At 44.1% G+C, this 23291-nt stretch overlaps 1 protein-coding gene across 1 annotated transcript in view; it reads right to left on the bottom strand.

The window, feature by feature from the left end:
• The window catches only part of PREP (prolyl endopeptidase), a 134880-nt gene that overhangs the window by 109442 nt on the left and 2147 nt on the right, over window positions 1-23291 (bottom strand). The window contains exons 2-4 of the mRNA XM_010856703.1: window positions 23168-23251; window positions 21186-21290; window positions 16725-16799 (exon numbers count right to left, since the gene is read on the bottom strand). Of these exons, the coding sequence (XP_010855005.1) occupies window positions 16725-16799; window positions 21186-21290; window positions 23168-23251 (264 nt within the window). The remainder of the gene's footprint in view (window positions 1-16724; window positions 16800-21185; window positions 21291-23167; window positions 23252-23291) is intronic.

Raw genomic sequence — 23291 nt, 5'->3', positions numbered from 1 at the left:
GGGTGGGTGGGTGTGTTAGTCACTCAAGTCATGTCTGACTCTTTTGCAACCCCATGGACTGTAGCCCACCAGGCTCCCCTGTCCATGGGATTTTCCAAGCAAGAATACTGGAGTGGGTTGCCATTTCCTTCTCCAGGGATCTTACAGACCCAGGGATCAAACCCAGGTCTCCTGCATCGCAGACGGATTCTTTATCGTCTGAGCCACCAGGGAGGCAAAAGCATTACCTGATTTCATGGGTGAAGTAAACTGGACCTTTTGACATGACCTTCCCTCCTGTCCCTGGCCTCAGTCCACTGAGCTCCTTTCCCAGTCTTTGTCTCTGCTGGGTCACCTGTCGGCAATGTCTGTCCCCACCATCTCTGTGGGAGGTGGGAGCCTGAGCATCTCAAGCCCCATTTACTGCTGGCTCCATGTCACCCTGGGTGTGCAGTCTTACAGACACGGAAGTGGAGGCAGGTGGTAATAAGGTCACCTGGCCAAGGTCACTCAGTGAGTTAGCAACAGCACTGAAGCCAGAGTTATGTTCTTTCAGTCACTGTAACAGTGCCCGAGGCTGACTCCTGGCCTGCTACTCGTTTACCTTTTAAAAGGGCTCCTCTTGCTCTGGGTGGAGAACAGACAATGGGGGAGCTAAAGTGGAAACAGGGAAGCTGGTTAGGAGGCTCAGGCAGTAGTCTGGTGAGAGACAAGTCCATGTAGAATGGTCTGTCTCAAAAAGGAGCAGGGCTGGGACAGAGGGGAGGAATGGGAGTGGGGAGAGAGAAGATGGGTAAGCCCACGCTCACATCTTGGTCAGATGGTTGGTTACTAGAAGGGTCTCAGCAGAACGTTCAAGCTACTGAGGGCTCCCACCCTGAGACCCAGCAGACTGAGAGTCCTAGAAGGGCCCTTTCTACTGGGGGTCCTCTGAGGAAGAAGCCCTGCAGCCTTCATTCCCCTAGTCCTTCTGATTTGTGTTTGGATGAGGCTGCACCTAGGCCTGACCCTGGCTCTAGGAGGACCACAGTGGATCCAGGAGTCATAGATCCTTAGTCAATTCTCCCTGCAAAGGTGAACTGTGCTCACCCGTGGATTCTATGCTGCTTGGCATCTCTCGGTACAATCACAACTGCTGCCACAGAATCCATCTCACACCAAAGCAGGCACACTGGCTTTTCTCATATGAAATGTTCGGAAACCATCAGAATAGTCATAACAACGCTACCAAATAACCAGGCTCATTATATCCAATATGTCACCCACAAATGTTAGTCAATTACTTTAACTAGAGCAATATTTAAAGACGACACCCTTGCAATATCCAGATGCAAACAATGTTCAAGTTCTTAACAGTCTAAGTTCTATCATAATGTGCATCTTTATAATATGAGCAGGTCCTCTTCATGAAGGTGCAGGTAAAACTTCTGTTAAGGGGTTTGTGAAATTTAGGGTCCCAAAGAATACCAATAATGACTTCTTGGTCATTTATGGACTTAACAGTCTGACTTCTTGGTCTGAAAATTAGAACACATTTGGGGGAAAGGAAGAAGAGGTATAAGGATAATGAAAAGAAAAACTTGAGCAATTGTATGATGATAAAGAAGCAGGGTGAGGAGAATTAAATTACTCTTGTCCGGCAGGAGTCTCAGTATCCAAACTCATACTCCAGGGTATTATTAAAATCACTGAAACTCAAAAGCCCATGAAATGACACCAGCAGCTGAGCTTTTTAAAGAGGATCACGAGTTTAGATTTTATAGCTATGGATGAGTCTGAACACATTTTTCTAAGAATAGTTGCTCAAAGCTAAGAAATCCAATTCACATTTCATTTTGCCTTAACTATTAGAAACCTTGAAAGGGAAGTTTCAGTTATGCAAGACAACTAAATCCTGCTGTACAACACTGTGTTAACAATACTATATTATACACATTAAATGCCATTAAGAGATCAGAATTCGTGTTAAATGTTCTTACCATAATTTAATAAAAAGAAAACACAGCTACCTGGCAAAGTGTTGCTCAGTTTGGGAGCTGGAGATGCCTTTACCTTGACTGTTTCCAGAATTTTTTTCAAGTTGTCCTCACATCAATCCACTAACTATCTCAAGTCCTTTCACAAGCACAAGTCTTACGTATATGAATAAAGAGGATGCATAAGTTACTTATTAAATAGATAAAGTATATAATGAACATAGGGCTTCTGTGGTGGCTCAGTGGTAAAGAATACACCTGCCAAAGCAGGAGACGTGGAAGATCCCCTGGAGAAGGAAATGGCAATTACTCCAGTATTCTTGCCTGGAAAATCCCATGGACAGTGGAACCTGGTAGGCTACAGTCCATGGGAGGGTCACAAAAGAGTCAGACACGACTGAGCGACTGAAAAACAACACAGAACATCACGATGGGCAATACAGGATTAAAAAGATGAATCACATGCATAAAGATAAAAGCTCTAGGAGAACAAATAGAGGGAAAGCCACTCCCAGGATAGGGTGGAGTGGGCCTCAGAGAATGGGGCAGGCAGGCAGTCCAATGACAGAGGGACTTCCAGCTGGGAGACTGTGGCACGGGTACCATTCGAGTGAAACCAGGGATAGTGCTACCTACATCCCACAAACCTGGAGGAATTTTAGCTGCAAATTATACATACACGAGGATGTATATATGTAGGTGTGTGTGTGTACATGTATGTGTATACATACATATGTGTACAGATACATATGCACACAAACATGTGCGGATAACACTAACACTCATATATATATATGAGTGTGCTGGTTAAAGCAACTATGATCAAGGCAAGTGGTTGGTGTCACAGCACGGACTGGCAGTGTTTTCTGTACAGTCCTGTGTAAGGAGCTGAGAGCATCCTGGAGGTCAGAAGGGGAAGCAACCGGACCCCTCTCTTTGCTGGAAGTGTAGCAGAATTCAGAAATGACTCCCCAGGTGCAAGGACACACCCCTAAAAAAGACGACAAGAGGTGGCAAAGTTCATCTGGGAGGCTGCAGGACCCAGGACTAAGAGGGCTGGGTGATCACATGAAAAACTAGAGGCAGGTCGTGCCAAATACAGTGAGAGGCAGCTGCTCCAGGAAACAGGTCTAGAAATTGAGACTATAGAAGAATGGAGGCACGTACTTTACAGGACACACTTAGGAACTGACACCCCACAAATGAAAGAAAAAAGTGCCCCATATTTTGCAGTGTTCTCTGAACATTTACAAACATTACCAGTACATCAGATCAGACCAAAAAGGAAACGTTAAATTCCAAGAAAAGCTTGTTTGGGTCATGTTGGTAACTACAATGCCGTTATACTGACCCAGGGAGGTGCCTTTCTCTTCCTGGTCCCACAAACCCCTACAAACCCCAAGGACGAGAAATGTCAAATCCAACTGGTGAGATCCCAAAATCCATAAGGCTTATCTTTTAACATTAAAAGCCCAGTGTGACTACAGAGGAAGTAAAGGGCATCAAGAGATGGATTCACTTTTCCTTCTTGTTTGGTGAGTTCATCAGATACTTTTTAGCTAGTAGATTCTTTCACTCTCTGAGCTATTGAAATTTTTTGCTTTCATAATTTGAAAATGTTACACAGGACCAAAATGTTTCAAGGTAGTTTTAAACACACCAAAAATGTCTGAAATATGAAAATACTGGAATCTAAAACATAACAAATTAACTGAATAAGCAACTGAATAGGTTTTTTAAATTTTTTTTGAAAATAAACTGCCCCAAATTTAATTCTGCCAATAAATAAAGAATAAAAATTAAAAGTGGGTCCCTCTCTGCTCTCAGGGTAGGAAGGGCCCCATTGAGCTTCCTGCTGCATGTGGGTGACAGACCAGGTGGAGCCTTCGAAAAGCCCTTCCAGGTCTCTTTCCACCTTCTCTGCCTGTCCCCAGGAGGGCAAATCAACTTGTTCCCCCACTGGGCGAGTTACTGCCAATCAAAGGGGAAGGAAGCAGAAAGTCTCGCTATGACCTTAGACTCAAGCCTTGGTCTCAAATCTCGCCATTACCAGGGAGCTCATTTGAAGCTGGAACACTAACCTGACCTGGCTCTGTTCTTCAGTGTACATACTACTACGGACCAGGAGCCTGGCAAGGACAGAGGCGATCTGCACATCAAGTCCAAATCTAACTAAAAACCCACCCAGGAGGAAGTTAAACACATGCATATCCTTTCTTGAATAACTCTTGTATCACTGAGGAAATCCAAACGATAACAAGACTATTTCAAAAATAAGAAAACCAAAACTATCAGGAATTAAAGTTCTTGTTGTTGTTTAGTTGCTCAGTCGTGTCTGACTCTGCTACACCATGGACTGCAGCATGCCAGGCCTCCCTGTCCTTCACTATCTCCCTGAGTTTGCTCAAGTTCAAGTCCACTGAGTCCGTGATGCCATCCAACCATCTCATCCTCTGTCGTCCTCCTCTCCTTTTGCCATTAAAGTTCTTAGAATGTGACAAAAACACCTGAAGCTGACATCTGTTTCTTTTCAGTATCTTAGGATGCCCCACTGATAGACTGGAGTTGGGGTTGGGGGTGAGGTGTGACCTCTGCTAGCCATCAGAACTCCCCTCCCTGAGATCCAGGGATTCATCCAGGGCTGGGCAGGACACCCATTCAGAAGGAGGCTCAGGGCTGGTCCAGGGGTTTGTTTAATGACTCACACACATCAAGGCAGCTGACCTGATTGAGTCCACAGCACAGATTCAGGAGTGTACCTGGAACAGGCTCGGGGGACAGTTGGGGACTGGGTGTGCCATGTGCTGAAGGGCAGTGCCCACACTGTGATGGATGAAGTACATGTGGCCCAGGGAAGATGCTCTACACCCAGATACAAGGCTGCTGCTGCTGCTAAGTCGCTTCAGTCGAGTCCGACTCTGTGTGACCCCAGAGATGGCAATCCATCAGGCTCTGCCGTCCCTGGGATTCTCCAGGCAAGAACACTGGAGTGGGTTGCCATTTCCTTCTCCAATGCAGGAAAGTGAAAAGTGAAAGTGAAGTTGCTCAGTCGTGTCCGACTTTTAGTGACCCCACGGACTGCAGCCTAGCAGGCTCCTCCATCCATGGGATTTTCCAGGCAAGAGTACTGGAGTGGGGTGCCATTGCCTTCTCCGAGATACAAGACTAGGTCTGGAAAATGAGTCACACCCTCAGGAAGTCTGGGGTTCACCCTCTCTTGATCAGATTTTACCATTTCTGGGTGCCAGCAGCTTACACTAAATGTCATAAAATGTCAGTGATATCCCTGTCTATATTCTAATTATGTTAACTCCTTTCTACATTCTTCACATAAGTAAATCCTATTCATTTTCATAGGCAGAATCTTCCATCAATTCTCCTTGACATGTAACAGTCAATAAAGTAGTTATGAACCCAGGACAAGCAACCAGAATCCTTTTTTAGGAACCGAGGTGAACAATACAAGGAGAGGCTATCTCATGAGATCTGGGATTGTCAGGGCTGTGTAAAACCTGAAGGGGCAAGGACCATCTTTGTCTATCACGTGGGAGAGGCTACTGGAAAACAAAACAACCAGAGAAAAGTAGATCACCTAAGAGACAGAGGCAGACAGGTTTACAGAAATATCACAAGCAGTCCTAGATCAAACTGTGCCTTACGGCATGTACTGATCTTCAATTACGTGAACTTCTCAGCTCTTCTTAAAAAATATATATATAAAGGTGCTGTTCATCACGAGTCCTGACTGATACAGCTCTTTCAAGAGCCCCTCAGCTCAAGCACCCCAGGCTGGAAGAGGATGAATCCACCAGAAGCTTGATGCAGAAGCCTGGAAAAAGTGATCATCAGTAAAGGAGAAAGAGTGAAATATTAATTAAACATTCTAATCAAAAATCTTTAAGGTAACAAAAAAATAAAATAAAAATAAATCAATGAGTTAGAAAATTAAAGGATACAACTTAAAAGTTCTAGAACCATTCCTTTCTAAAAACAAACAATCCCCCCACCATCACATTCAACCAAAGTTCTGGCTAAACTAATTATAAAGAGGAAAGAAGTTACAGATACTGGAAATTTGAAACGATAAAGAAAGACACACAAACATGGAGAATAAAATCATTGTAAGAAATATTTCACATAACCCCATGCTAGTAAGTTTTAAAATCTCAATGACGTGGACAATTTTCTAGGAAATACAAACCACTAAAATGGACCCAAATGAAAGGAGATATGAACAGAGCACAAGAATTGACTGCAATAAAAGAATTTGTCCTAGACAGCTCTAAAGCTTTAAATGATCAAGCAGATAATCCCTGTGCTATTTAAGCCACTTAATAATAAATGCAATAGCAACCATTTATTAAGCACTTGTGCCTACCGCTCTGCTACATGCTTCTCAAACATTATGACTCAGTTTTTACCACTACCATATATAGTAGTTTAGTCAAGGCTATGGTTTTTCCTGTGGTGTGAAGAAGGCTGAGCGCCGAAGAATTGATGCTTTTGAACTGTGGTATTCAGAGTCCCTTGGACTGCAAGGAGATCCAACCAGTCCATTCTAAAGGAGATCAACCCTGGGATTTCTTGGAAGGAATGATGCTAAAGCTGAAACTCCAGTACTTGGGCCACCTCATGCGAAGAGTTGACTCATTGGAAAAGACTCTGATGCTGGGAGGGATTGGGGGCAAGAGGAGAAGGGGACGACAGACGATGAGATGGCTGGATGGCATCACTGACTCGTTGGACGTGAGTCTCAGTGAACTCCGGGAGTTGGTGATGGACAGGGAGGCTTGGTGTGCTGTGATTCATGGGGTCGCAAAGAGTCGGACACGACTGAGCGACTGATCTGATCTGATCTGATCTAGTAGTTTTCTCCAAATTATAAATTAGAGAATTGAAGTTTAGAGAGGTTGATAAGCATGACCAATGTCATACCTCTGATAAAATTGTGGAGTTAAAATTCAAACCTGCCTACCTCTAAAGCTATTCATTAAACAACTATACATTGTTGCTTTCCCATGAATAAACAGGTTCCAAGATCTTGAAAGAGTTCTCATCTGCTGCTGGGAAGAACAGGGTAGAAAAGAAGTTCTGGAAGAAGGGAGTCATTAGGATGCTACTGAATGTCTAGCTCAGTGGCAATGCATGCCTGAACTAGGCAGTGCCAGCAGGGATAAAAACAAGAAGGGTATGAGATTTTACAGAGGCAACTGGAGGTTCAGAGAATCGTGTGCATGATTATATACAGAGCTGGTCCAAATGGTCAGAGTGCCATCCAGTGCTATACAGGAGAGTTCTTGAAGTCTTTATTATGACATACGCCTTGATTTCCCCCAGTGAGAAAAATCAGAATCACAAATAAAGTCCCTCCAGTTTACAAAGATACTCTGAGCAAGTGAGGCATCTATGAGAATTTTAGCTCCTTGAAAGTGCCCTCTATAAAGCAAAACTATTATTATTCTCTAATCATCTCTAAAAGCACAAGTATTACTGTTCTCTAAACATGTCTAAGCATTCTCTAAGGCAGTTTTTCCAAGCTTTCTGGATCTTAAGAATTACCAGATGAGGTGCTTGGGAAACAGATTTCTACTCCTATCAGATACTCTAAAAGTAGATCGTGGGCATGTCTATTTTTAACAAGTACCCAGGTGATTTCTGGGCTTTTCAGGTGGCTCAGTGGGTAAAGAATCCACCTGCAAAGCAGGAGGGTTCAACCCTTGGGTTGGGAAGATCCCCTGAAGGAGGGCATGGCAACCCACTCCACTGTTCTTGCCTGGAGAATCCCATGGATTGAGGGGCCTGGTGAGCTGCAGTCCACATGGTCGCAAAGAGTTGGACACGACTGAAGCGACCAAGCACACATGCACAGGTGATTTTTATGACTGAGTGCTTTCCCCCTGGACATGGCAGACATCTAAGAGAAAAGAAAACGGCTCAGAAAAGTCAGTTATCTTCGTTCTTTAGTTGTTGGTTCTTTAATAACTGTTTTCCCAAAGATACCATGTCTGATGTCAACATTTGTCACAGAGGAAATGTAGATTGTTGGAACCAAAGCTGAGTAGTGCTTATGGGGAAAATATTAATGTTAAATGTACTCAAGCAGCTTAAGAATTTCATCAATGGTTTGGGGGCTGCTTTCCCTGGTGGTGAACAAATGGGGCAAGACTCCCAGCCTCTACTCAAGGTGTGGCTCAGCCTCCTTTTGGCACTCACCTCCAGCAGCTCAAAGGTTAAGGGGCTCACCATCTCCAATCTCTGGTCTGCCTAGGATGGCATGTGATTCCAAGCTGGCATGGCCCACGTTTCTCTTGCTCATGACAGCTCATCCTCCTCACCCCCATGTAATCTAATGTTCCGATTAGTGGACACACAAGTAAACACAGGACAGGGGAGGAAAGGGAGGGTATGAGCACCCTCCCTTGGAGGAGGAATGGGAACGAAACCAGTGGACCTGTGGCATTTGGGCTGCCAGGATCCATTTTCCTCCCCAGGGTTCTCCCTGCTTAGTGAGAGAACTCCACATAGCTGTCTTGTCACTCCGGAAGCAAAAGAAGGTCCCCAAGGTTTCTATCAAATCTTTTTTCATTGCCACAGTACAGCCAAGGGATGAGCACAAACATGTCTGGAGGCTGGCCAAATAAAACTCCCTCTCCTGGGATGCAGTCACTGAACAAGGGACAGAGGGCTCAAGGACTGTAATCACGGATGCCATTAGCAGTGCTGCCTGAAACGTGGAAATTCCCACCATGGAGCTCTAGAACTACCTGGTTCCTGCCTGCTCCAAGCCTAGCTCTCCAGTCCACCCAGAAGCTGGCCTCATTGTCCTTGCTATGAATTCCTTACTTGCCAAACGTGGCCAGAATTCATTTCGGCTGCTTGCCTCAAAAACCCCATTGCAGAAAGCAAGAAAAAGACAAAAGGACTGCTTAGAAAAGAGGATGGCCCAGTACCAGCAAACTCTATCATACTTTTGACAATTACCCCAAGCACAGATCAAAAGGACATGGTTCCCTAAATACACATCTCAACTATGGATTTACAAGAAGTATTTTTATGAACCATACTAAGGCTAAACATTTCTGTAGGAGGTGATGAAACATTTTAAGACCTTAGAAGTCTTGGAGATTGAGATAATAACTGGTAATATATTTACCTAAAGCACTTCCTGTTTCTAGTAGAGAAGGAACGACATAGTAGAAATTCTCAATCCAGGTCCTTACATGAAACATTAATAATGGAGGGCAGGGCATTTCACAGTAGGTTCATAAACACCAATTAAAAGAGGTGTTTACCTAACAGCTTCAAGGTAATCTTGGCCTAGTTTAATCATTGAGCTTTAGAACAATAAAACCACACTTACAAGTCATAATTCCAACCACTGGCAGAGGTGGAGATTCAATGCTCAAAATATAGGTATCTTTTTCTAAGACACTAAAATTCCAAAAGGAAAATGCTGCCTACTTTTGTAGATGAAAATAAAAAGACACAGATGTCTCTAATGTTCAACATTCTGAGTAAGCAAATAAGAAGACTGGAGTCTGAAGGTCTACATTTCAATACATTGAAGCAGCAGCACCTAAGCCGTACCACCTTTGTACAGAGCTCTGCTGAGCATGGAAAATGAACTGTTACATGCATTTTCTCAGCTGGGTGTTGCTAAAAGCTTGGACCTAGATGAACTGAGTGTGACTATATTCATTTTATAGATGAAGAAAAGAAATCCCAGGTAAGACACCTGGCTGTACTCACAGGTCAAAAAATGGAAGACTAAAGGCTATGACTTCCAGTCCCATCTGGCAAACACTCTGTTCCTCCGCCCTGTGTCCCAACAGAAGTGACACCAGCAATGTCTGGAAACTCACAGTACAAAAAGGATATTCACAGTTTGTCCTAAAGCCTACAAAAGAACACTGCAAACCAAAAGAAGTCTTCTATGCTATGAATTATATCCAGTATTCCTCCGCTCGCAGTCAGCTTCATCTGCTGTCTGCTGGCTTAGAGACACTGAACTAGCCCTTCACGTGAGTGTACATCCTGGGAGCAAGCTTCTGCTATCTAGGCTCTGCTGCCTGACAGCCTGAGAGGGAGATGCAAGTGGACAATAGGATCTCAGCTCGCCCAGCCCCTCATCAGTTCTTGCCCATGCTGGCTACGTCCCACGCTAGGGAGACCACACCACACAGGGAAATCTAGGCCAGGCTGATATCAGTACAGAGCGGGCAGCTCTTCATGCTACATCCTTTTAGGGTCAATCTTAAAAAACAACAACAAAAGTGAGCAGAAAACCACGTATCAGAATAGTCAGAATAGTTAGGATTCCAGGGAAAGGAGCTGACTGCCCTAAATGTTGTTCTCCACTGAACCTCTGTGACATTAAAATACCTACAGAGAAATCCTAGGCTATTTAACACCCTAGAGCTGATCAGAAGTCTTTTGAGATTTAAATCTTTCCTGCAGAGGAAGGGAGGAGTATACGCAGGGGAGGAGAAAGGGGATGTTTCCAGCTTCCTTACCTGTAAGAGTGAGGGACTGTTCTCACTACCTTCATAGCCGCTTCTCAAAAGATATAACGGGCAATACCTAACTATTCCTCCAAATAGGGAGTGGGGAGCAAATAATGTCTTAGAAAAGAAGATCTCTATTTCTTTGAACTTCTATGAAACAGATGATAATTTTTTAGAAGGAATATACATACATTTTTGGGGCGGGGAGCAGTTCCTATTAAGAGATCTTCTCTCACAATCCACAAGGCAAATAGAGCTAATGGTACGGTCATTTAGCCCAAGGCAGTTCTCAGGGAGGGGAAAAAACAAATTGGTCTTTTGATATCTGCAGCTGGTATTCTACATTTGCTTACCTCCTGGACCAAAGCCCCAGGACAGGGCTTCTGTGGAAGCTAGACTTGACAATAAGTTACAATAACAGATGTAAATTCTTCCTCTTTGTAAGTATCTCCCCTTCACTAAGTAACAAGTTCTGGAATTCAATCAAGAGGTCAAAGCTGCAACAAGATGGAGTGAAATGGGGAGACTCTTCAAAAGGTGAGAAGAATGCTGCCTCTATCTGGACTTCAGGGCTGCAAAACCAAGCCCAGAGATGCAGAGGATTTCTTACTATCAGAAAAGGGAGCAGATGGTACCCTGTGGACTGACTGTACCATGATGGGCGGGGAGGCCAGGAGAAAGAAATACGTATTTGGTATCCTCCCAGGGACCCGCGAGCAGGATGGCTGCTGCAGTGACAAGAGCAGTGTAAGCAAACTTCAAGGGCTTGAGGGGCAGCGCAAGGCGGAGGGGGCAGAGCAGCCCCCCTGCCAGTGTACAGCAAAGCTTCTACAATTCCCCAGGAAGAGTGGTCCATCTGCACAAAGAACACAGGATGACGGTGAAGTCACTGGGTTTGGCAACGGAGCCACTGCTGATCACAAAGATGGATGACAGATGGGACGAGGAAGAAGGGGTGTGAGCCACCTGAAAGGGCGCACAGACTGGCTTACGGACAGGAAGAGAGGAGATGGTTGTGATTAGAGCTGAAATGAGACGTGAATAGGGCTCACCTGAAGGGGCCGAGGCACCAACTAAGACGAAGAAACATGCTACAGAGAGCTAAGGCGGAGCGTGGGGTTTGGGGTTCACTTGTCTGTCTGTCCCGGGAAATTTAGGAAGTTAGATTAGGAAGTGAATCACATGAACGTTACAGTCAGTGGGTGGGGGGGCGGGCGTCTTACTCTTAGTAGTCTGGAGCCGCAAGTCCCCTCAGAGTCAAAGCATCAGGCTGCACACACACATCAAGGCTGCTGCACACACTTCCTTCCATGACCTGCGGAGGACAAGCTGGGAGAGCCTGCTGACTGGGAAGTATGGGCTCACCACTGCCGGGACCTGCCTCACTGTCTTCAAATCCTTTTCAATGAGTAAAACCTCTTCCTCTACCGTCTCCCTTCCAAGGTTTCCCTGGTGTCCCACTTACTCCGGTGAGACTTCACTACGGTTTAGACGTCTACCTCCAGAGTACGCCGCAGTTAGCAGATGTCTAAAGAGCTTTTAACCCAGAGTCTTCCCTTTATCTTCTGTTAAGTTTGTATTTCCATACAGATTCTTCTGGAACAGAGAGCCAAGAGCAACAAACCACTGTCTCTGAGACCTACAAAGGCACTTTATAAAGTTGTCACCCCCAAGAGCGCTGCACGAGTGCACCCTTCTCCCACTTCCTGCTCTACCAGGAGCACTTTTCACTTAGGAAAGCAAACTCTACAGCCCAACACTGTAACAGATGCACGGACTACAGCGTCAAGCACATCTACCAGGTTCAGCTTAAATGCTAAACTATTGTCGGAAGTGGAGATTTTCAATTTTCCACTATTAAAAATAACACTCGAAACTGGCCCTTTTCTATCTGAAGTGACACTATTACTCTCCCAGTAGGCCTGAAAACTCTTCTTTTTCCTTAAATATTTACTTTTTGTTGCTGCTATCAGGTGGGTTGATTTCTCATTATTGATGTTACGTATGAGTGGTATTGATTTTATATTTATTCCATACATACATGCTTTATTGAATTCATTCTGTTTTCAGTTGTTTCCCTTAGGTTTTCTAGATGCATAATCAATGAATCGATAATTAATGATAATTTTATTTTATCCTCTACAAATTTTAGTTCATGTTTTATTGCACTGGTCAAAGTTTTGCAAACATATGAAAACACCAGTGACAGTTATTCCAGTCTAGTGTTCAGGATGCTTTGAATACTCACTATTAAAGTTATTGCTATGTTTAGTTTTGCATTTTTAAAAAATTCTTAAAACATTACCTAGATTAGTTATATAGGTTTACTTAATCTACGGATATAATAATATTAAACTAAATTTCTGTGACAAATTCTGCTTTTTTATTTTTAACCTGCTATCATTGTTTATAGTCTTCACATCGATGTTCACAAGAAAGGTTGGTCTGTATCTTCACTGTCCAATACTGGCAGCCATTAGCCACATGTGGTAACTGAGCACCCAATATGTGGCTGCTCTGAATTGATATGTGCTGTAAGTGTAAAATCGGAGAACATGATGGCACCCCACTCCAGTACTCTTGCCTGGAAATGCCCATGGACGGAGGAGTCAGCTAGGCTGCAGTCCATGGGGTCGTGAAGAGTCGGACACGACTGAGCGTCTTCACTTTCACTTTTCACTTTCATGCACTGGAGAAGGAAATGGCAACCCACCCCAGTGTTCTTGCCTGGAGAATCCCAGGGATGGGGAACCTGGTGGGCTGCTTCCTATGGGGTCGCACAGAATCGGACACGACTGAAGCGACTTAGCAGCAGCAATAATAAGTGTAAAATACACATTGGATTTTGAAAATTTAGTCTAAAGGAATGCAGACACCTTAATAATATTTTACACTGATTACATGTTGAGATGTTAGTACTTTGAATATAATAAAGTACTTTAATTAATTTCCTGTTTCTTTTTACTTTTTTAATGTGGCTACTAGAAAAATCTGAATTATATATGTGGCTTACATTACATATCTACTAGGAAGTGCTGGTCTACTGTTTCCTCTTTGCAAAGTAGTTCTCCTGAGTTTTTAAATTAAGGCTGAACAGATCTCAAAGAAACAACTAAGCTGCACAGGATATTCTACAAACTGGTACATTTGCTATAAAATAGGGTTATGTGGGCTTTGACAGCTTGAAAGGATTCATCCAGATTCAAGTGCCCCCCACCACCATCTTTGAGAATTTTCAAGTTACAAGTCTGCTGATATTTCTTTAATAAAGGATAAAGCCTCAAATGCTAGGAACTGTCAGAATTGGATAAGCTCTATTAAACACGAGATTAAATCAAAGACTTACTGATAGCATTTCAGATCTTGAGCTATCAGTGTTCCTCACTTCCGGGCTGGTTTTTATTGAAAATATAACAAGTGGCTTTTCTTTGTTTTAAAGGCTACATGAAGATTTTCCTCTTTACACTGAGGTATGGCTAATACACCCACCTCTGTGTACATGCCTCTAACACGGAGTAGAAAATGTTCCTGCTGCTCTTCTGCTTATTAGAAAAACACACCTTATCTTTTCAGTCTGAGACAAAAATTTCACTCATCAGATCTCAGATGACAACCAGCTCCTGTCAATAACGAGGTTGCTTCGAGAGGAGGATGCAGGGGAGGCATAGGCTGCACAGCCCTGACACCTGAGGAGCACTGCCTGGACAGGTTAGCGTGAGAGCAGGCACAGAGGGGTCACCCAGCGTGCTTGTAGGAGGACCCATAAAGTCCCACAGCGAGCAAAGACATGACTCTACTCCTACAGCGTGCATTCCCAAAGCTACTACACCCAGAGTCTTTGATTTTTTTTATCATTTCTTTAATGTGAAGTTGATAACCACCTGGACCACCTGATACCACTAATAAGCTGAGTGACCTTGGACACGTTATTTAATCATTCAAACTCAATTTCTTCATCTGTGAAATGGGGAAAAGAAAAAGATCTATTTCAGGATTTACGAACTGAATGAGACAGGGTATGCAAAGCTACCACTGAAGTGCCCAGCACACAGTAAACATCTGTTGTGAAATACATACCATGAAAATAACAATGCATATACCAATGTCATTAGCGTCTATCCAATGCTGACTAGATGATCACTAATTAGCAAAGTTTCACCTACTAGTTAAGTGGCTTGTCAACCACAGGGCCAGACATCATCACATAAGGAAGGCATGGCAAAATGTGCACGCATTACCACGTAAACAGAAACTGGGTCTCTAACATAGCTGCGTCACTCAATCCCCGTCGAAGGCTGCAGAAGTCCAGGTTGTACCCAATTCCTTAGACAAAGGAGTCAGCATAGAGACAGTCCTTGGGGGCAGTTTTCCAGAGACGCACAGGAAGTTCATCTCCTTCCCTCCTGCTCTCCATCCACTTCAGGCTATGTGGCTGCCTGTGACCCTCTGTTTCCAGGCTCAATCCGTCTCAGGCCAGTCCAAAGTTGGAGGACCAAGGCTGTCTGTGGCAGGGTTGAGGAGAGGTCGCAGCCCTGCCTCTGCTCCCTGCTCCTCCTAGCCTCACTTGCAGAGCTGGAGCCTCTGCCCGCTTCTCCAGTTACCCATTTGTTTCTCATTTGCTACCCACCAACCTCTAAAACTCACTGCTTCACCAAGGAAAAATAAAAATCCAAACATCAGTCATTCTCACCCATGAGATCTCTGTCTTTCTTGAAGGGAATGGGGAAAGGGTGAGAATAAGAGAGTACAGATACAAGTAAAAACCATGAGAAAACCTCAAAATGCTGGTGTGCTTACTTCAAGGACAAAGGACAGGGAAGAAGTTTTAAGAGTTTCTGCAGTGGGCAGAGAAGAGAAACGCTTGCCATGAAGAACAGCAGAAAGAGAAGCAGGCAAGCTGGTGCCTTGGGAATGAAGGAAGAAAAACAAGTTGACATGGGATTTACTCCAGCAGGAGCAATCTCTTTCTGCTTCTGTTGTCTCCTCTTCCATGTAACATCGTGCCTGGCTAAGCCCTTCACTCCACTCCATCCCTGGTGAAGCTTTTCCCTAAGGACATGAAGGCAGTGGAGTCTGCAACCCACTGACCAGGGAGCATGAAAGAGCTGCAGGAGGAGTACGGGACTGGGAGTGGGGGGTGGGCGTGGGCAAGGAAAGCACCCCAATCCCACGAGCCAGGTCCACATCAGGAGGGAGTGCCTTCTTGGAAAATCTGAATTGTCTTGGAAATCTGAGTTCACTTCTCCAGAGAACACTGATATATACAGTGGCAAGGGACCACAAGATACAAGAACAGCTAAGACATAGGCTTTTAGAAGCTGGCCTAGAAAACCACTCAGCAGGCATTAACTTTTTTCTTTTTTTTTTTTTTTTAATGGGAAATGTACTCTGGGATTCTAAAGAAGCTCAAATAAACTTCTGGAGTGCTGAGGATATTATAAATTGTATAGATATTTTTATATACTAAGTTAATATGGCTATAAATAAAAAAGTCAAAGAACCTAGAGTGGATTGGAGAAACACTATTCCCTCATCCAAGCAAATTCAACCACATTCAGCATATGTAAATAATGAATCTCAAATGACAAGTCCTGGGCACTCCAAGAAGGAAAATAGTATCCATCGGACATCACACTTAGGGGTAAGCTTCATTAACAAAATGAGACTTCACCTCAAAATACTACACGTTTCTCCAAAAGAATAGGAAAATTTCATATTTTTAGACAGAGTAGAAAATTCTCCCCTTCATCCCCTTATAAAATATAAAAAGATACTGAAAATTCAGTTTACTTATAATTTAGTTGTTGTATGGTTGTTGCATTAAAATCAATAAGTAATCTAAGACCAGCATTCAGTTTTCAACACTTGGTACTACTTCTTCAATATCATTTTCTTTCCTTTTTGGAAAAAATGTATTAGGCAATTTTTTTCTTCACATAATTATTCTCTAGGTTTTTATTTTTCTTTGGTAAAAATTTGTTTTTCTTTTTTCAAATACTTCCATTTCAAATAGTTGGTTCATCAGTGACCCTATAGTCCATAAACACTATTCAAAACAGCTATGTGATCTTCTATGGGACTAGAAACACTTTCACCTTTTCTCATGAATCATTTCACAGAGAGTGGTAGTATAAAACGTCTATTCATCATCCCACTGCAGACAACACAGGATAATACCAGGAGGGAAAAGCCATGGTTACTGATGTTTACGGTTTGGTCTGAGCTATGAAGACCACCTTCTCTTCCATCATAAGCCCTCATTTACCTTCGTCTGCTCGCTGTCTGGGTCTTCAAGCCAAGCATAAGGGTCACAGATTTTATGCCCATGATAATCCTGTACCTGCAAAAGACAAAGTGTGGTATTAGATAACTAGTGTCTAACCCCAACGACATCACTACTTTTTGAATGTGACGGAGCTAGGAAAGGGGCAGTCTGAAATAGCCCAGTTGGCTCACTGGCAACGTGTCTGCCCAAATTACCACATGAACCGAAGTTGGCAGGTTCTCAAAGGTGTCAAACCACCCTTAATGAAAAGAACATTTTAGCTGGAGCGGGAAGAGAGATGAAAGGTCAGAATAGGAACAGCTCTGTCTGTACAACACAAAACAAAGGCCTGCCACTGCGTTAAAGAAACTTGAAAACATGTTGTTGGTGGCCAAGCGCTGAATGACACAATGCAGTGGGGACACCGGAAGGGCCCGCTTGGGAGGGAGCCATCACACACGGGTGCACTGCCCTGTTCTTGCTAAGCTTACAGATGCTTAGGAGATCTCCCGACGGAGTACAATATGATCAGTTTTGCCTTTAAGTCTAAACTACCAAAAAGCAAGTTAACTAATGTGCAATGATGCTCACTGACGTCAGAGAAATCTGACTTTCATGCAATGAAAGAACATTTCTACAACTGAAGCTTCTATTCTGTTCAATGTATTGTTACGAAATGCTTTCTTTCACTGTGTAAGAAAGGAGGCACAAAGGTATCATGCATTCAGACTACCCTGATACTTGATGAGATAAAACTGCTGAGTGCCAGGAGAGCCTGGCTGAGGGGATGCCTTTGGAAGCCCCCTCGTGGGAACTTTTGGAAAACCAAATTTCTGGGTGGGCCTGGTCTCAGAGACTGAGTTTGGAAGACCAGCTAGAAGTCACCACTCCCCATGTGATTATGCCTAAAGAAACTACTGACAGATAAATACCCCAATAACACAGTAATGTGATTAATCTAATCAAATGAAACCATATGGACAACATCTTTCGAATCAAGTCTCTCTCAACAACTGAACAACATTCCATTTGAGGCTTCCTGTGTGCAGTTGTCTGGAAGACAACCAGTGTCTCAGATATTTCATACCTGTCTCCTTGGTTTTGTTCTGTAATACCAGAAGGTAAGGGCTATTCCCTAAGGAAGGCAAACACTCTCCTGGAAAAGGAAACCCTGCTGTTTCTACTGTTTATCAAAATTCTACTGTGGCTGTTGGTCAACTGAGACTCTCTCCCAAGCCTCAGACCCCTGGCTTTCTGCAAGGGGTCACCATCTGTCCTCATCTGGTGCTGGGGAGAGAGTACCTGGAGACATGCACACCTGGAAGAACAGGCAACTGAGATGGAACATAAGAACTGCTCAGCATATAATGACCAACAAGTGCAAGGCACATAAAACCAGATGAAAGCCTTCCCGAAGAGTCTTCCTAAAATTATCAATTTTCAATCCTTACCAAAAACCTCTCTAAATTTTAGCTGATTATCACCACTGAAGAAAAGGTTTTCTGCCCTTTTTTCTCATCTGCAAGTCTCTTATATTTTACACACCTTGAAATGGTTGCAAAACATGCTTACAGTAACAACCATCTTTTCTCTGACAATAGGAATCAAAAAAATGTAAAGTTGTGCAAGATCTTCCAACCCAGTATTTTTAGGAGCAATGTCACGCACAAGATGGCAACATGCCCAGGGCCACACAGAGTTCAGAATCAGAGCTGAGACTCAAAACAATCTGCAAACAGCTTTCCCCCAAACACTCCTCGGAAGGGACAGACCGGACACTTTAAAAATGTTCCTCAATTCAGTTCAGTTCAGTCACTCAGTCACGTCAGACTCTTTGTGACCCTGTGGACTGCAGCATGCGAGGCTTCCGGAGTTTACTCAAACTCATGTCCATTGAGTTGCTGATGCCATCCAACCATCTCATCCTCTGTTGTCCCCTTCTCCTCCTGCCTTCAATCTTTCCCAGCAGCATCAGGGTCTTTTCAGATGAGCCAGTTCTTCCCATCAGGTGGCCAAAGTATTGGAGTTTCAGCATCAGACCTTCCAATGAATATTCAGGACTGATTTCCTTCAGGTTGGAATGGCTGAATCTCTTTGCAGTCCAAGGGACTCTCAAGAAGACTCATCAATTCTTCGGCGCTCAGCTTTCTTTATAGTCCAACTCTCACATCCATACATGACTACTGGAAAAACCATAGCTTTGACTAGACGAACTGTTGTTGGCAGTGTAATATCTCTGCTTTTTAATGTGCTGTCTAGGTTGGTCATAACTTTCCTTCCAAGGAACAACATCTTTTAATTTCATGGCTGCAGTCACCATCTGCAGTGATTTTGGAGCCCAAAAAAATAGTCTGTCACTGTCTTTACTGTTTTCCCAGCTATTTGCCATGAAGTGATGGAACCAGATGCCATGATCTTAGTTTTCTGAATGCTGAGTTTTAAGCCAACTTTTTCACTCTCCTCTTTCACTTTCATCAAGAGGCTCTTTAGTTCTTCTTCACGTTCTGCCATAAGGGTGGTGTTATCTACATATCTGAGGTTATTGATATTTCTCCTGGCAATCTTGATTCCAGTTTGTGCTTCATCCAGCCTAGCGTTTCTCACGATGTATTCTGCATCATGAAGGAAAGAAATGGCAACCCACTCCAGTGTTCTTGCCTGGAGAATTCCAGGGACGGCGGAGCCTGGTGGGCTGCCATCTATGGGGTCACACAGAGTCGGACACGACTGAAGCAACTTAGCAGCAGGAGCAGCAGCACCTTTCCCTTCCCTATTGGGAACTAGTCTGTTGTTCCAAGTCCAGTTCTAACTGTTGCTTCCTGACCTGCATACAGGTTTCTCAAGAGGCAGGTCAGGTGGTCTGGTATTCCTATCTCTTGAAGAATTTTCCAGAGTTTGTTGTGGTCCACACAGTCAAAGGCTTTGGCATAGTCAATAAAGCAGAAGTAGATATTTTTCTGGAACTCTCTTGGTTTTTTGATGATCCAGCAGATGTTGGCAATTTGATCTCTGGTTTCTCTTCCTTTTCTAAATCCAGCTTGAACATCTGGAAGTTCATGGTTCACATACTGTTGAAGCCTGGCTTGAAGAATTTTGAGCATTACTTTACTAGCGTGTGAGATGAGTACAACTGTGCGGTAGTTTGAGCATTCTTTGGCATTGCCTTTCTTTGGGATTGGGATGAAAACTGACCTTTTCCAGTCCTGTGGCCACTGCTGAGTTTTCCAAATTTGCTGATGCTACTAAAACTCAGACATATCCAGAAACTTAACTTTTCATAGAGGGGGAAAGATGAACAGCAAATCTTAGTTTTATGGCTAAGTGAAAGTGCTGCCACATGCTAGACCCAAAGCAATGAACGTCTGCTGAATATTCATATTGTGCCTGATGTTTTAAAGCACCTTTGTAAGAGAGCTGATTATATTCCCATTTTACAGCTGCAGAATGCAATTCACAGAGATTGGAAGGGTGAAGACTGTAGATCTGCTGTGAGCTAAACACTGTGCCATAGTCACATTTATCTGATCTGGTCCTCACTGTAAGACTGCTATCAACTCATTTTTCCAGATGAGGAGACTGAAGCTGGACATAGTTAAAGCAGCTGACAAGGGTCAGATGGTTAACAAGCAGGAGGTAGAACAGTGATCCCACCTTGAGCAGACCCCAAAGCCTGAGGACTTGACCTTTTGCTAATGAAGCAGACCAGTTGTGAATTGGCAGGTGCACAGCTGGACCTTTACTCAGAACCCAGTGTACCCTACTGGACTGCCTACTGATGGTGATCACCTCTGAGCAAACAGCCTCAACTCCCCCGTACCTGCCTTATAATCTAAAGCAGACTTAAGTCAGTTACTGAGTAGACATTTCTAACCAGGACAAGAAACAGATTCTCTCCAGGACAATCCCAGGAGCCATGCACCCTCCCCTCATCCACCTGGCCCCTACATTTTTCTTTCATAAGACATTTTCCTACAAATAGAGTGATCTCATAGACCACATCCCCTGAACTCAAGCTATATAGTACCTGATTCTCCCATCTGATTTAAGTTCGTAAACCATTCCATATTTTCCAAAGAGGCTTTAAAAAGAGAGTTCTGATAAGACACTATCACTATTAATATTTCACTTGTTTGGTCAATAGTTTGCCTGCTGCCTCTGGGACTAAGTGCATATTTGTACACACAGCAGGCAGAGCCCACCAAACCTGGCCGCATTTTATCTTCCCTTTCCAGCTGCCGTCCAAGCTTACACCCCAGATGTTCTGGTCACAATGGCCTTCCTGCCATCCAAAACAAACGCAATTCCATGACTGTCCAGCCCTACATAACTATGACTTTAAGTCACATGACCAGGAATGTCCTTTCAACCTTAACCAACCGACCAACTTCCAGCCTCAATTCTCATACTGTCTCCACCTCCTGAAGCAAATTAATGCCATTCTCCTCTGTGTTTTCTACTCACCCTGCACACCCTGCCGCTGCAGGCCTGAGTTCCCTGAGGGCAACAGTCTTGGGGGATGGGCCACAGTATCACACTGGAACAGCATGGTTTCCAAAAATCTGATAGCTAATGCAGAAATCCATCCAATGGGATTGCAAGCTCCAACCCCACAGTTCAGCAGGAGACTGCTCAGTGCATGGCTGGAAGACGCTCAAGGGAGAGAGACAGAGAGAGACAGCAATGGGTAGCACCTGCTGGAGAGAAATAAACCCATCCTAGATCAAGGCTACAATTTGAGTAAATGCATAAGTCAAGCCTGCATTAGTAATCAGGACTCTGTCACAGGAAAAAGACACTGCCCACAGGCTGTCAGGGCTGGGACGAGTAACCTGTGTGATCTACAGAGCAGGGTCCAAGCTGGACCAAGCGCTACATTTCCTCAGCCTTGAGGCTGATCAGGACTCCTCTGATGCAAAAGAACTGGAGATTATTAAAATCCATGGTATACTCTTTTAAGTTAATTGTTCATAATCTTTCTGACATCTTCATAAAATCCTCACTTAACCCTTTCAAGAACTGTTAAACACAGATTAGGTGAACTGCAGCGTTTTGGTAACCCCAAAAGTGAAAAGTTAAGGAAGAAACACCCCCTCCCCCATTTAAATAAAACAAATCTAAAACAGTACTTATCAAATGGTATAATTTTATCTCTCCTGAAAACTCAAAGATCCTCAAAAACCAAACCAAGATATTTATGCCTTCCCATTGCTCATGTCTGGCACACTGCAGGGCCAGGGCATCACCTGAATGAACAAACGATTGATACTCTTACTACAGAAGCAAGTAAGCTCTGTTGTTAGCCAAGCCGGCCCTAATAGTTCATTCAGGGAAGAGAAGGCCTGTAACAGGCAAGGGATCGTCCAAAGGGCATCCAGGGAGGGAGGGACAACGCCACAACTAGCGCTCAGGTCTTCTTACTTGGTCTGTCCCCTTTCCATTCCTGCTGGATCACGTTACTCCTGTTGCACAAAGGAAACAACTCTTGAACCAAGGGCTTCTTGGGCGAGTAAATTTAATAAGCAAGCAGCTGAACAGACGGAGAAAACATGGTTACCAGATGGCCACAGGTCAAAGAAACCATGAATGCCTTAGTACCACTTGGAAGTCTTAATTTAAAACAACCCTTACATCCTTCGCTCTAAAGCCCCAGAACCCTTTACCCCAAAAATGAGAAGTACTCTAAAGTACAGACTTCAGGCACAAATCGAGTCAAAGCAACCAGAAAAAAACTAGAAGTGTATTATACAAAAATCTTTTTATTCCAACTCTATTTTAAGTCATCCGAGGAATTTGGCTATTCCTACCAGAATTATGCCCACAACATTTGGATTTACTCCAGTTCTTAAGATGCCAAACTAATTTTTACACGCAAAAAAAAAAGGTGTCTGCCCAGAATTCCACCCACGGGATCTCCACAGTGACTCTGAGGTTATCTACAAACTGAGGGAAATGGTGGCTAAGCCCTGCACTAGGCAAAACACTAGTCAAAACTTGATTCTGCAAAAGGCCACCCTGTCCTCTTCTGAGGCCTCCTCTGGCCCCCGCCGACTCTGCTCTGGTTTGGGAACACGCGGATCAGCACTGTCACACAGCGGGGCCCTGCCCCACCTTCCACGGACTCTATCTCCGCCCTGAATCCCCAGCGCCCGCCGCCAGCACCCGGCAGAGGGAAGCGCTCCACACACGTTTTAAAAATCGAATGAATGAACTTCAACTCTAAGTATTTTCAATTTGTGAGTTGAAAAAGTTTTGCTTTTGTCTTATAATTGGACATCATCTACACACATCCACACTTTCTCCTACCACCATATTTAAGCAAGAGCCTCTTCCAAGCAAAAATGCAGTGACACGTTCTGTCTTCCCACTCTCTTAAGACGCCCATGCCCACCTGAGTGTTCGCCCTTGACCCCGATATCTTGGGAAGTGGTCTAGCGGCGGCTGACCACTGGCTCCGCCGCCAGCGGGCGGAGGGTGACGGCCACCAGGGCCCCCGCGCCTCGGGAGGGGCCGGGCGCCCCCCGCCGGGTCTCGCAAACAAAGGCCGTGGGGGAGGGGAGAGCAGGGGGT

Source organism: Bison bison, unplaced genomic scaffold, assembly GCF_000754665.1.
Source record: "Bison bison bison isolate TAMUID 2011002044 unplaced genomic scaffold, Bison_UMD1.0 scf7180017864373, whole genome shotgun sequence".
NCBI lineage: Eukaryota > Metazoa > Chordata > Mammalia > Artiodactyla > Bovidae > Bison > Bison bison.
This window is presented reverse-complemented; position numbering and strand designations above follow the sequence as displayed.